Source organism: Lolium perenne, chromosome 4 (assembly GCF_019359855.2).
Source record: "Lolium perenne isolate Kyuss_39 chromosome 4, Kyuss_2.0, whole genome shotgun sequence".
Classification (NCBI taxonomy): Eukaryota; Viridiplantae; Streptophyta; class Magnoliopsida; order Poales; family Poaceae; genus Lolium; species Lolium perenne.
In genome coordinates this window covers 107,007,492-107,020,961 of record NC_067247.2, presented here as the reverse complement: position 1 = coordinate 107,020,961, position 13,470 = coordinate 107,007,492, and the positions used below count along the sequence as shown (strand labels likewise).

The 13,470-nt window shown below is 42.9% G+C and overlaps 1 protein-coding gene across 1 annotated transcript; it reads left to right on the top strand.

Moving 5' to 3' along the window:
- The first annotated feature begins 7,505 nt into the window (after positions 1-7,505).
- LOC127293576 (tubulin beta-8 chain) lies at positions 7,506-11,379 on the top strand. The gene is made up of 3 exons (XM_051323212.2): positions 7,506-8,035; positions 10,122-10,391; positions 10,486-11,379. The coding sequence occupies exons 1-3, from the start codon at positions 7,636-7,638 to the stop codon at positions 11,157-11,159; spliced, it is 1,344 nt and encodes a 447-aa protein (XP_051179172.1). The 5' UTR covers positions 7,506-7,635; the 3' UTR covers positions 11,160-11,379.
- The last annotated feature ends 2,091 nt before the right edge of the window (positions 11,380-13,470 follow it).

The following is a 13,470-nucleotide window of genomic DNA, read 5'->3' as shown; positions in this document are numbered from 1 at the left end:
ATGGGTGCCAATTTTTCCTCTTGTTTTAATATATCACCAGATCGAGGTATCCACATGTTGGCCGAGTCATATTTAGCTGTCATTTGTATGCCATCCCCACACATAATAACTGGTCATACCTAATTGTGTGTAATGGTTCCAACAGCACATTCATTCATTTATATTTGGACAAATGCATTTCGCTCTACAATAAAGTTATTAGCATGTATGCATAACTGTTCATCCCTCTGTAGTCGAGTGGCCAGGCCGGTTGTACGTGGTATCCTATCACTGCACACAATTAATCACGGACAACATGTCCACAAAAGTAGGTAAGTTTAGGAAAACACAAAAGAAAATACTCTTGTAAAATTATCAAAACCTTGCTGAGAACAAATTTGAGGTCTACAGTTATTATACATTTTGATCGTTAATTTCTCTGTTATTGTCGTGTGTAAAAAGGTGTGTTAGTGTCACATAATCGTGTGTTTGTACACACTACAGCTCTACAGCCCAATACTATTGAAACTCGTTAAAATGTTTATCGAAAACAGCCGTCGACCCAACACTGACGGTGATGTGAATCCTCAATGGAAACAATTCTCTATACCATTGCCTAGGGTTAAAAGTTGCAACATTTACAATATGATTGAAAAACCTTATTTTGATGTCCACAGTACAATTTTTTTTTTTGGCGATGTTGGGGTTTTCTTTTGGCCGTAGAAGGAGCCCATTCTCATGCCTCCACTTCCGCCACATCCTTTTTGACTCCTCCTTCCACCTATCCCCTTGAAGGACGTAGGAATGTATAAGTAAGCAAGTTTAGAAAATCAACTCAATCTTACTTCTTAGAATGTGTAAGTTCATATAAATGATGCATGAGTAAGAAATTAAGAAATGCAGCTCTATTTAACATATGACTACAACGTCCAAGCATATAAATAATGCATAAGTCCATTTAAAGAAGGCGTCAGTAAGAAATTTATATAAAAATCCTTTTAAATCATTACAAAATTTGTAAAGTTCTAAACTAAACTAAGCTCCTCAATACTAAGAGTAGCATGCAAAAACGTACATATATCCCAAATTTTGAAGTCTAAAACTTGCAAACTCATTACAAAGTTGTTAAGTTCAAAAAAAAACTAGACTTCTCTAGACTAATAGTAATATGCAGATGTATAAATCTATCACAAGAACACACTAATATATTAACATGGAAGCATATAAATTGAAGAGAAGAAGAAAAACAATAAAATAACAATTTGGACCATAGACGAGGCAGGCTCACCTGGCACCATCTCTAGGGTCCTCCTCCTCCGCTGCCGCCAGTGGCCCTAGACCGGCCAAGGAGTAGGGCATGGTGATCCGAAGATCATCATGTTAAGATCCTCCTCGACAACATCCATTTGAAACTAGGGCCCTGAGAGGATGATGATCGTCTGCTTATTTTTGTTGGGGCACAAATGCGTGCCGTCTGGTCGACAAAGAGGAGCACCACCACAATACCATATCGCCAATGAACTAAATTGTGTGTTTCTATAATCTATAAGAGAATCAGGTTACTGTTTTGGGCTACTGATGACACCAATCATCATGGATATGAATTCGTTGGGACTCCAAACGCAAAGTGATGTAGCAAGGGATCTTCCCACAAGGGTGATTCGAGTGTTTATATATATCAAACTCTCAAGGGAACACTACTAACAATTGTATTTCTCTTTTCTCTTCTAACAACCTACAAATCAAAGCAGTTTTGCATTGTGTCCCCAACTTCACCAAGTGTTTGTCAAGCACAAAGTTTCGTATTAGAATTTAAAGAAAATACAAAAAGTAACAAAGTAAAGTAAATAAAGGAAATGCAATATGAAAGGTAAACTAAGAGGTATAAATTAATAAAGTGGTACGTTAATGGTAGTGGTGTACTTTATATGGAAGGACTAAATTCAAGAAAGATAAATATTGTGTTCTTATGATTAAAACTAGACCAGGGTTCATGTGTTCACTTGTCTACCCTCTTACAAACATGATGGAATCAAATAAGTTAAAGAAAGTCATAGTATTGATGTAACTTAAATATGTGTTTGATAAGTATTGATATGGACATCACGTCCTATGGTTGATATGATATTGCATATCTCACTAGTAATCCTCTAGTAAAAGAAAACTCCACAAACTAGATTTAACATAAACAGAGTAATGCATTTGTATATTTGACATGATGTTGAATATCAAAAATAAAAAAATGGTGCCTCAAAAGATATGAGATCACCACTATTGGTCACTTGGTGATAGTAACACACACATTCATTTATCCCTAGTGAACCAACAACGGAAAGGTGAAAATTATAGTAGGAACCAAACTTTCTGGTCATTGTCTAGTTCCATACTACCATGTTACTCCAACTAATGCACACATTCCTCCTCACATGTCGTATCATACTAGTTGGATGAAAACTTGTACTCAAGAACGGGATACATAATATACATATACTCATACATCAAATACAAACTAAAAATTGCAATTCCAAATACCAATCTCAATAAAAACCAAAGATCCACCACAAAGAGGTTACATATAGATAGTCAAAATCCCGAGGAAAGCTCATGTGACTCGAGAATCATTGAAAAAAAGAGAGATAGAACAAACTACTTCCAAAAACCCGTAGTCTCGGGGTGGACTACTCCATCTTCATCATTTTAGACAAAGGATACGTTGTTAGAGAGGTTGGAGATGCAAGCCGGCGGCGTTTCCACCTCCAACCTTTGTTGTCGTTGCCTCCGTTTTGATGTTTTTGTTTCATGGTTCGCTGTCCTCTAGGATCACGATTGGGACCCCGTTTGTAAAAGGTTTTAGGTCAAAACAAAGAATCAATGAGAATATGAACAACAACGGAGCCGTGAAACAAAAGTTGGGCTTCATGGCACGACATGGGTATCAGGCGGCACCATGGGCCCTATCTTGGCCTTCTTGCTGGCCCAGCCGAGGTCCAAGTGCTCTGTGACTTCATTCTTGGTAAAAATATTGGCGTAGAATGAATCCATGTTCTTTTCAGTTCACGAAGGTCCCTGAAAGTTAAAAGTTAAAATACGAAAGAAGGACTTTTTCGCCCTGCATGGTTATAATACAAATAAAAAGGATCTTATAGGAAAGTCCTCAAAATCATTCTAAAACATGATTATAACACCTTATATGAATGAATAATGATGAAATATGGCACAATAAACTACAAAGAACATATGTGCATTTTAGATGCATCAGCATCCCCAAACTTAACCTATGCCCGTCCTTGAGCATGAATGTGATAACTAAATGTGCTTTCTAGTTTGTTGTCAAAAGATACACAATATAGAATTCATGATCTTGTTAGTAATTTCCTTTGTGAATATTATTTTACCTTATTATTCATAATTTATTTGTTTACATATATCTAAAAAACATAAAAAATTGGTAATATGGCAACAAAGAACAGAGCTTGAGGAGTTTGCAATTTCTAATGATGATTATTTGCTTGCACCCATCACTCGGCCCACTGTAGATGCGGAGAACTATGAAATTAAACCTCATGTTATAACTTTGGTTCAACAAAACTAATTTGGCGGTTCCGCTTCTGAAGATGCATGTATGCACTTGAATACTTTCACAGAGATATGTGACATGATGCTTATTAAGGATATTAGTCACAAAGCTATTAAACTACACTTATTCCCCTTTTCACTTAGAGGGAAAGTGATGGAATGGTTGCTATCAGTTCCTTCGGGAACCATTACTTCATGCGAAAATTGTTGCAACATATTCATGGCTAAATATTTTCCACATGCAAAAACTATGCAACTATGTTCTAACTTCACATGTTAGACAAGAAGATTCTGAGCCTCTATCGTTCGCGTGGGAGAAGAAGAAGGGGTCTGTAAGAAGCTGTCCCAACCACATGATGGAAGAGTAGATCATTCTACATTTTTTTTACCGTGCTTTAAACAAAATGTCTAAGTCTATGATTGAAACTACAACTGGAGGAACATTCATGGGAAAGGAGATCGATATCGCGACAGAGATTCTCAATGATATGCAAGATGTCTTTACTCTTATGCATAATTGAGCTTTATGTCTACTTTTTACTTCAAATGATGATTTCTTGATGTCATTTACTTGCCAAGAACCATTGTACTTTGAGTATAAACCATAATAAACTAAACCAACAAATTAAACTATTACAAGAAATCTCTAATAACCTTGCCAGGGGTAACAATTGCCTCCCCGGGATTTGATCCACTTGCCCTTAACTCCTGAAGCTTTCAACGAGTGGGAACAACTAAAAAGTACCACGTAAGAAAACCTACATATTAGTTTGGAGAATGATACATAGAAATATAAATGGGGAGGGAAATTTACATCTAAAAGCTTCTACAACTATTGCTTCCGAAACATCACACCACCGGCTCCTTTTTTATGGACATGGAAATCAAAACTTTGGCCAAAAATAAAATTCTTTGCATGGCTATTACTGGCGGACATACTTAATATGAGAAATATGCTCAAAAGGAGGAATATTGATATTGAAAATAATTTCACTTGCCCCTTATGCAACACTGGAGAAGAAGAAACATTTGTACACCTATTCTTCAAATGCCCCTTCAGCTCTAGTTGCTGGACCAGATTAAACATAACGTGGCCTGATGCAAACTACACAATAGACATCATATCTCAGGCTCACTCAACGCATCAGGGTCCACTCTTCTTTGATAAATTTATCATTGGTGCGTGGAGAATCTGGAAAGAGAGAAACAATCTTATTTTTAGAGATATTAGACCAGCTAGAGCATCTTGGAGAGAAAGAGTTCACTCCGACTTCCTTTTGCTTAGGTTCAGGGCACCTCAAAACCTGGTAGATCACATTTATAGTCTTATAGACACATTGTAATTTTTCTTTTCGTGTCCGTCATTGTAAAGGGTGTTTACACCAAACTATGTAAATATATGTGGTAATGAATGAAATACCACAGTAGGAGCCTCTCCTACTGTGTCTTTGTCAAAAAAAATTGCTTCCCCGACAATGGCCCATAAAAAGGTTGATACCTTCGATCTGGACTACAGATTGTAGTACTTGAAGTTTTTTTTCGTAGAGACCTAGGTTTATTGAATCCACCGGAAGATTACTTTTGTAAAATCACTCAAATCTCTGTAAATATCAATATAAATACAAATACAAATCGCACTGTAGGGGCTTCCCCTACGGTTACACTGTGAAAAAAAGTAAGATCACTTGAACAAGACTTGTAGTTTTTGTTTAACTTTTGCTTTATGAGATCAATAGTTTTCTTGTGTTGTTGTGTACCAATGGTTTGGAGATAGGCCATGGCTTAAGGTTTCACCTGCAGATGTGCATTAATAAATGGGATTCAAAGATAAAATGAAGCTCACATATGTCAATATACCCAAATAAATATGCAACATATAACATGGACGATGCATCCTAGAAACACAATAATGTCGTAGGCCACAGTCTTTATGGATCGATTATCTACATCGAGTTCCTATGCAGCACACAAAGTCTTTCTATTCAGATAAATCAGGCAATACCATTAGGATCAACGACGTCACCGTTACTTCCTAGAAGATAATCACACTATTAACCATGAATATTTTCACTTGAGCATGACATCGAATCATGCAACTATATCTACTGAAACCTCAATTTTGAATGTTATCACTTGAGCATGAGATCAAATCATGCAACTATAGCTACTCAAACCTCAACACCGTTACTGGTTTTCTAGTTAGGGTACATGTCGAACCTTAAGATCGAGATAAAGAGATCGGAGATTCGAAACGGATCTCTACTACCATACTACACAATACCTCATAAGTAAATAGATGCACATGATGTTGCGAGGTTTGGCCTTAGCCCATAGCTCTTGAGGACTACTACACATGATTAGATCAAAAATCATAAGCATTGTAGTACAAATCTCAAATAGATGAATTATAAATAGTCTTACAATGTCGTCAATCGTGAATAAATCAAGATTACAAGTAGGGGACAAATTATGGAGATGATGATGATGCTAAGGTGGTAAATTCGATGGTGGATGCGCAGGGCTTCGGTGTAGATTCGATCTGACTGGTGACGGAATGTGGTTTTTCTCTTTGTGTGTCTCGAATGTTCTTGGTACCTTCATGTTTTATATTGGTTTTGACAAGACAAAGTCACTGACACCTGGTATGGCCAGGCCGTACAGACGGGCATGACCATACTAGTGGTCATTAATCCTTCTGCGAATCATATCTGAGCCCTGGTTAAGTTGGTGACATCTCGAGCCCGTAATTCTTCATTAATTGCCCTTAATTCCCTCCTAAATATTTTATTTATGAACAAAAGATAAAAATGAGATTTGCATATCTTGGCATTGATTAGCACTTAATAGGAGGTCTACGAAGATATTTGCTTCATACGGAAACAAGATAACCCGGTTTAGATGGAGATAAAGTGGTCATTTTCACAAGCCATCACTGGGCCATTATCTTCGGCAGAGTGCATGTGCCCCCACTTCCTGCCGACAAGGACTTCAGACACGAGGTGTTGCATGCTATGGCTCGACACAATGTACGATGACAGTAGCGACTACCGGCCAACACTATTTCGTGAGGAACGAGAGGCGGCGCTAAACCGCTTCATCGGCGACCATCCACTACCGGAGAAGAACAAAGCCAAGCGAACGCGGTTCTGGTCGGTGCTCGGCGGCACTGTCATGGACGTCATCGAGAACGCTCGTCATGTAGGCTTCATTCGGCTGGCTACAAAGATCGGCATCGTCAATCTCGACACCGATGAGGGAATAGGGGCTGCCATGGCCTCTGGCGGCGCAAGTACCCGACCCAAACAACTCTGATGAGAAAGCCTTCACTACCTATTAGATTTTTAATCCGTAGGATTTATCAATGATGCACTCTCCCTCCTATTTCTCCATGTGTGATGAATGATGTTTTTCATCATAAAGATGGGTTTCCATCTCAAAATAAATATGAAATCATAAAATGCATCACGCCGATCCCCGAACTAAACACGCAATGGGAAGACACAACCTAATTTTTTTCAACGTGCTTCGTATGCTCAATGTTGCTGCTCATCGGTTTGCTAGAGAGTGTTTTTCTTTAGTTAGCGTTGTGTGGCGTGGTATTTCTCCGGATTGTATCCGAGAGGCTCTGTGTAATGACATTATGTTTATTGATTAATAAAGAGCACGCGTTTTCCTCAAAAAAAAACCTAATTTTTGTGAGCGGCGCAACCGAAACGGATTAAAAGGGACGCATTTTGTGTCCAAAATGGATCGGACCCGCAGTAGATATCCTAGGGTAAAGCATTCCTTATGATCAAAACTGCGTGTCGATGAAAATAAAAAACCTCCATGCTGTCAATGGAACAGTTGATCCAAACGTAACTGCAGGGCTCCCCAAGAGGGGTCGAGACGTTCCCTCGAAACGCGGCATATAGATGCGCCCACGATCCCTCCTTCCCTTCCCGTCCCACCCTCCCATCTCTTCTCTCGCCCCCGCCCGCTTCACGTCCCATCGTTCCACAAACCAACCCCGCCCCGCCCAAGAACAGCGATCGAGATCGTCGTCACCCCGCACGCCAGGCCATCCCAAGAGCGGCCAAGATGAGGGAGATCCTGCACATCCAGGCCGGCCAATGCGGCAACCAGATCGGCGCCAAGTTCTGGGAGGTGATCTGCGGCGAGCACGGCATCGACCCAACCGGCCAGTACACCGGCACCGGCACCGCGCCGGAGCAGCTCGAGCGCATGGACGTCTACTTCAACGAGGCGGGGGGCGGCCGCTACGTGCCGCGCGCCGTCCTCGTCGACCTCGAGCCGGGCACCATGGACTCGCTCCGCTCCGGCCCCATCGGCAACATCTTCCGCCCGGACAACTTCGTCTTCGGCCAGTCAGGCGCCGGCAACAACTGGGCCAAGGGACACTACACCGAGGGCGCAGAGCTCATCGACTCCGTCCTCGACGTCGTGCGCAAGGAGGCCGAGAACTCCGACTGCCTCCAAGGTACGTACCCCGGTTTCTTGATTGGATCATCCTCCTCATTGCTTCTCTGCATTTCTCTGCATGCATTTCCCTTGGATCTGTTTCTGGAACAGAGCCGGGCATCTTATTATCGTCAACAGTTGGAAAAACCGTCCATTCGCGTAAAATCCTCTAGATCACAGCGGGCAATGCGCGATCCATCGGAAATCTGTTACAGTACATAATTCGAAAATTGATCAGAATATCACGGAACATTAACCGTCGGATCGATCAATGTTTGCTGTTGTTTGATCTCCTATTCCTTTGGTAATTAGGGGTATAATAATTGTCTTCACATTTATTAGACTCTGCTGTCTTCCAGCAGAGTGCCAGGGTAGTGTGTTGCACGTAAAACAAATCTGCCAACTTGGCAGCATTTACAAGCAGAGTCCGGGATCCACCATATACCTAGTGGATCCGGTGCTTCGGGTCATGGGTATAGATAATTTATGGATCCAATATTGTTCAGTTGACGGATCACGCAATTTGGCTTCGCCATTTGTTGAACCTAATTTATGGATCCAATGCATAGTTAGTACCCTGTTTCATCGGTTCAAATCATACGCTTCCAATGGTAGTGACATGCCTGGGATCAAGATGGCCGAGAATTAAAACTAAATCTAGTGCTTTCCGGCCTTCAACTTCAGGGCTAATCTTCAGTTGAATGAATCAATCAGCCGGTAGAAATACTGTTTTGCTAAGGATGCTAGTGATGAAGGTTCTGAAAGTATGGTAGACACAGACGTACACTTTGAATCTTCCTCAAGACCTTATCTGCACCATTACTTATGTTCTCTGGATGCTATCTGTTTTCTTAGAGGCATTAGCTGTTTTGATAGGAATCCCATTGTCTGAGAAACATAGTGAATTAACTGAAAGTAACCACTGTTATACATTATGTCGAAATGTGGTGGCAATCTGATCATTCACTGACATTGGGAGTGTTGCTGACGGTATGACATATATATGCAGTTTAACGACAAACGTAGATTACAGATGCCACAGATGGTGTATCAGTTTTCTCACTAATCTCCCATGAAAACTGTTTCCTTTTTACAGCATCTCCTGAAAACTGTTTTCCTCAATTGGCAAGAAAACAGTCAACTTGTAGATATTCATTTTATTAGGGACAAAGAGACCAAGCAATTGAAAACATGTTGAGATAGACGACGCCAAAATACCCATTAACTTTGGAATATCCATGAAATAAAACAGGAGCAAATTCAGGTGGCAAACAACTTTGTAGTAGTCGGTCATGTATGACCTTAGTACAGAAATACCATTTGGTTGCGTCACATCACATGTCGACGTCTTCTTTTGCTGGTTGGATGTTTATTAGCTTACCACCACACTAATAATGTACTAGTACAATTATCATGTAGTGATTACTGACAATGTTGTACGACCTAACAATAACACAACACAAGAAAGGAGGTTTGAACGAACGGGATACTGTCGGGGTTGGCTGCTGCGAATGGGACACTGAGACAGGCTGTTGCCAGTGGATGGTTGTTGGGTAGATCCTTAGATATGCGTTCTTGATGTTCTGCTTACTAATTAATTAGTTAATTGTGTACTTGTATGATCCTTTTTAGACTTATATGAGGTGAAACTAATGAAATTGTAGTACACCTGATGATAGCTGCAGAATAAAGAAATATGCTAACTTTCAGTGATACTTACAACTAAGCCAGATAGGCACATTATGTAGGAGCCGTGGGGATCAATCTCTGTACCATATATAATTTCTGTACGATTGATGATGTGTTGCACAGTTCATGTTAATCTGTAGTTAGGCTCCGTGTACTACAAAATAATGAATTTGAACCTGAATAGTACAACAGATTATCTTTCAGTCTCTGAGCTCCTGAAAATGAATTGCTTTCCGAAAATTGACTTTCCTTGTTGGACCGTAGTGCTTTCAGTTAAGATTAGTGACATCCTAAGGAACTGCTTAATTGTTAATTTCCCATCTTAACTGAAGCTGTCATACATTTCATTCTAAGCAGTGACCAATGCAGTATGAGCTAGTACTTGTGTTGTTTACTGAACGTGCATTTTGTGACAGGTTTCCAAGTATGCCACTCTCTAGGCGGTGGGACTGGTTCAGGCATGGGCACTCTGCTCATCTCCAAGATCCGGGAGGAGTACCCTGACCGCATGATGCTCACATTCTCCGTGTTCCCGTCCCCCAAGGTGTCCGACACGGTGGTCGAGCCCTACAACGCGACTCTGTCCGTGCACCAGCTGGTGGAGAACGCCGACGAGTGCATGGTCCTTGACAACGAGGCCCTCTACGACATCTGCTTCCGCACCCTCAAGCTCACCAACCCGTCCTGTAAGCCTGCTCTTCATTCCATGCATCCATTGCAGACGATACATATCTGTCAGTGCCAATTGAACTTATAGGAATGCATACTTGATCAACGCAGTCGGTGACCTGAACCACCTGATCTCGGCGACGATGAGCGGCGTGACGTGCTGCCTGCGCTTTCCAGGGCAGCTCAACTCTGACCTCCGGAAGCTAGCCGTGAACCTGATCCCCTTCCCGCGGCTGCACTTCTTCATGGTCGGGTTCGCGCCGCTCACGTCCAGGGGCTCGCAGCAGTACCGCGCCCTGACGGTGCCGGAGCTGACGCAGCAGATGTGGGACGCCAAGAACATGATGTGCGCGGCTGACCCACGGCACGGCCGGTACCTGACGGCGTCCGCCATGTTCAGGGGCAAGATGAGCACCAAGGAGGTGGACGAGCAGATGATGAACGTGCAGAACAAGAACTCGTCCTACTTCGTGGAGTGGATCCCCAACAACGTCAAGTCCAGCGTCTGCGACATCCCGCCAGTGGGGCTCTCCATGGCATCCACCTTCGTCGGCAACTCCACCTCCATCCAGGAGATGTTCCGCAGGGTCAGCGAGCAGTTCACCGCCATGTTCCGGCGCAAGGCTTTCCTCCACTGGTACACCAGCGAGGGCATGGACGAGATGGAGTTCACCGAGGCCGAGAGCAACATGAACGACCTCGTCGCCGAGTACCAGCAGTACCAGGACGCCACCGCCGAGGAGGAGTACGACGAGGAGGGGGAGCACACCGCCGACGAAGCGTGATCCATATATGCGTCGGTTATGCAACCCCATCAAGTCGCTTTATATATACCTCTGCAAGTGTACGTATGTTGATGTTGTCGTGTCTGCCGGACTGCTGCCTGTACGTTTGTGTGTTGGTGCTCGTTTCTGTTGCCGTCCTCCTCATCTTTCACTTGTCATTTTTATTTCAGGCTACTTGAACTTGTTTGCTTAAGCATTTGGCAGTACTGTCTTCTCTGTATATGTTAGGAATATGTATCTACTACTTTATGTCTTGATTCATTATCTGCTCAACTATTTTTTTGGGGTACAATTGTCTGCTCAGCTCAGTTCTGCGCATCATAATCGTCACGACCTTCATGTCGAAGTAGGAGACTGAAACAAACTAACCCTTGGATAACTGAGAATTTGCTTAGTTGTCCCATAGCAATGAAGGTTAGATTTTTATTTTTATTTTTAGAACAGCTCTGAAGGTTAGATAGTACCAGTTTCGATTTTCTTTCTGGTCTGTCTACTTTTCTCATGGCCCATTGTCTGTTGGACTGGTTTATTTTGTAGGTTGGCCTTATCTGTATTTCTTGCCTTTTGTATTGGGCTGCTAGACTCAATGGGCTATTTTTATTTTTGCAAGGAACAGACTAGGGGATATAGAGTATGTGAAATTTTTGGGCTTCTAATTGCACAAAAAAAGGTGCAATTAAACATGTGTGCAATTGCGTATATATGTCTGTAGAATGAGAGATAATTATTTGGATATAGAGTTTATTAATTTTTCAGATTCTAATTGCACGCTTAGATATGTAATTGCACATATGTGTGGAATCGCACATAGATTTGTGATTGCATATATGTGTGCATTTTTAAACTTGCTATGTGATATTTTAAATTTGTTTTTCATCTTTTTTCAAAAATAAACCTTGGAAGGTGTATTAGATATATAGAAGAAAAGGCAAAGAAGCCCAGTACAACACCGCAAGCGGCTAGTTTATGTTGCCAACATGAGGTGGCAGCTCCCGAAGAAAAAGCCTACTTTCCTAACCGCCATCAAAACTCCACCGGCTCCGGGAAAGTCAAAACTATTGGTACGAAAGAGCCTAGCTAGACGCTACTGCACGAACTTCTACTTGATCTTCGTCTTAATCTCCAGGACAGATGGACTAGTGGCGTTGAAGACCACGCCGTTCCGGTGCCGCCAAATACACCAGAAGACAAGGATGATCGCAGTCCAAAGATCGTTCTGCAGGAGATCCACCAACTGACCAAATCCGAGTTCACATATAACTGGTCTTGTAGTTGTCTATTTTCTAAGCCAATTATTGGACTTCTAATTTGTGTATGCAAAATATCAAAGCCCACCAAAGGAAAACAGAGGAGAGTCTCCTTGATCTTGATGACGTTGACCGATCGAGAACTGTAGTACTACCTCCGTCTCGATTTATAGGTCTTGCACGTATCCGTAAGAGCATCTCTAGCAGAGCCCGTATATCTCGGAACCGAAAACTACGAGTTTGGTCTCCCGAACTGTTGAGTTTAGATGGATTTTGTCACGACGCATACCAGAAACCGAACTCGCGAACTGAAAAAGCGAAAATCAAACGTCGCGGGAAAATCAAACTCGCGATTGAATCCAGTTTGCTTCGATCAAGCTTAATTCGTCGATAATTTACATTAATCTAGCCAAATTACATGATAGTTCGACCTACATTCGCTAATTAGAGACCTAAAACGACTAGATTAGGCCTCGGATACTCACCGGGGCGCTTCCTGTCGGCGGTAGAGGGTTTTTCCTCGCCGTGGAATCCTACGCGACGATGAGCGCCGCCACCTCGAAGGCCGCCGCCTTCGAGGTGCTCCCGCAGGCTACAGGCAGCCCGTCGGCGTCATCGTCGGCGTTGCCGCGCGGGGGTAGCGCCGATAGTGGCGGGCTGCACGAGCCGGCGGGGGGCGCCTCAGCTTCTCGTTCTTCGGCCGCCTCCTCGCGCGCTTGCCGGCGCCCGATAGCTTGCGGCCACTTCCGGTCCACCCGCTTCCATGCGCCGTCGGAGCGCGACCGCCTCGCGCGGTCCGCCTCCGCCCGTACACCGGGCGGGCTCCATGGTTCCTTTCCGCCGCCAATTCAGCCCCCTTCCCTACCTATGTGTTTTAACCGCCCCATTGCGGACGGAAGGGTGGTGGCGGAAGAGGCGGAGCAGCATCAGAGGAGGCGGAATGGTTCGCCAGAGAGGAGGCAGGCGGCAGCGGCGGGGAGTAGGGTTTAGAAACTGAACTCCCCTCCGTGGCCCCTTTTAATATGGGGCGGCCACGCAGTTTCTCGGGGGCCCGAACTTGTTAT

What these genes read in the sequence shown, in the direction of transcription:
- LOC127293576 (XM_051323212.2), top strand. Translation starts at nt 7,636, where the DNA reads ATGAGGGAGATCCTGCACATCCAGGCCGGCCAATGCGGCAACCAGATC. An exon ending in GAACTCCGACTGCCTCCAAG is followed by an intron (nt 8,036 to 10,121) that starts GTACGTACCCCG and finishes ATTTTGTGACAG; the next exon opens with GTTTCCAAGTATGCCACTCT. An exon ending in CAAGCTCACCAACCCGTCCT is followed by an intron (nt 10,392 to 10,485) that starts GTAAGCCTGCTC and finishes TGATCAACGCAG; the next exon opens with TCGGTGACCTGAACCACCTG.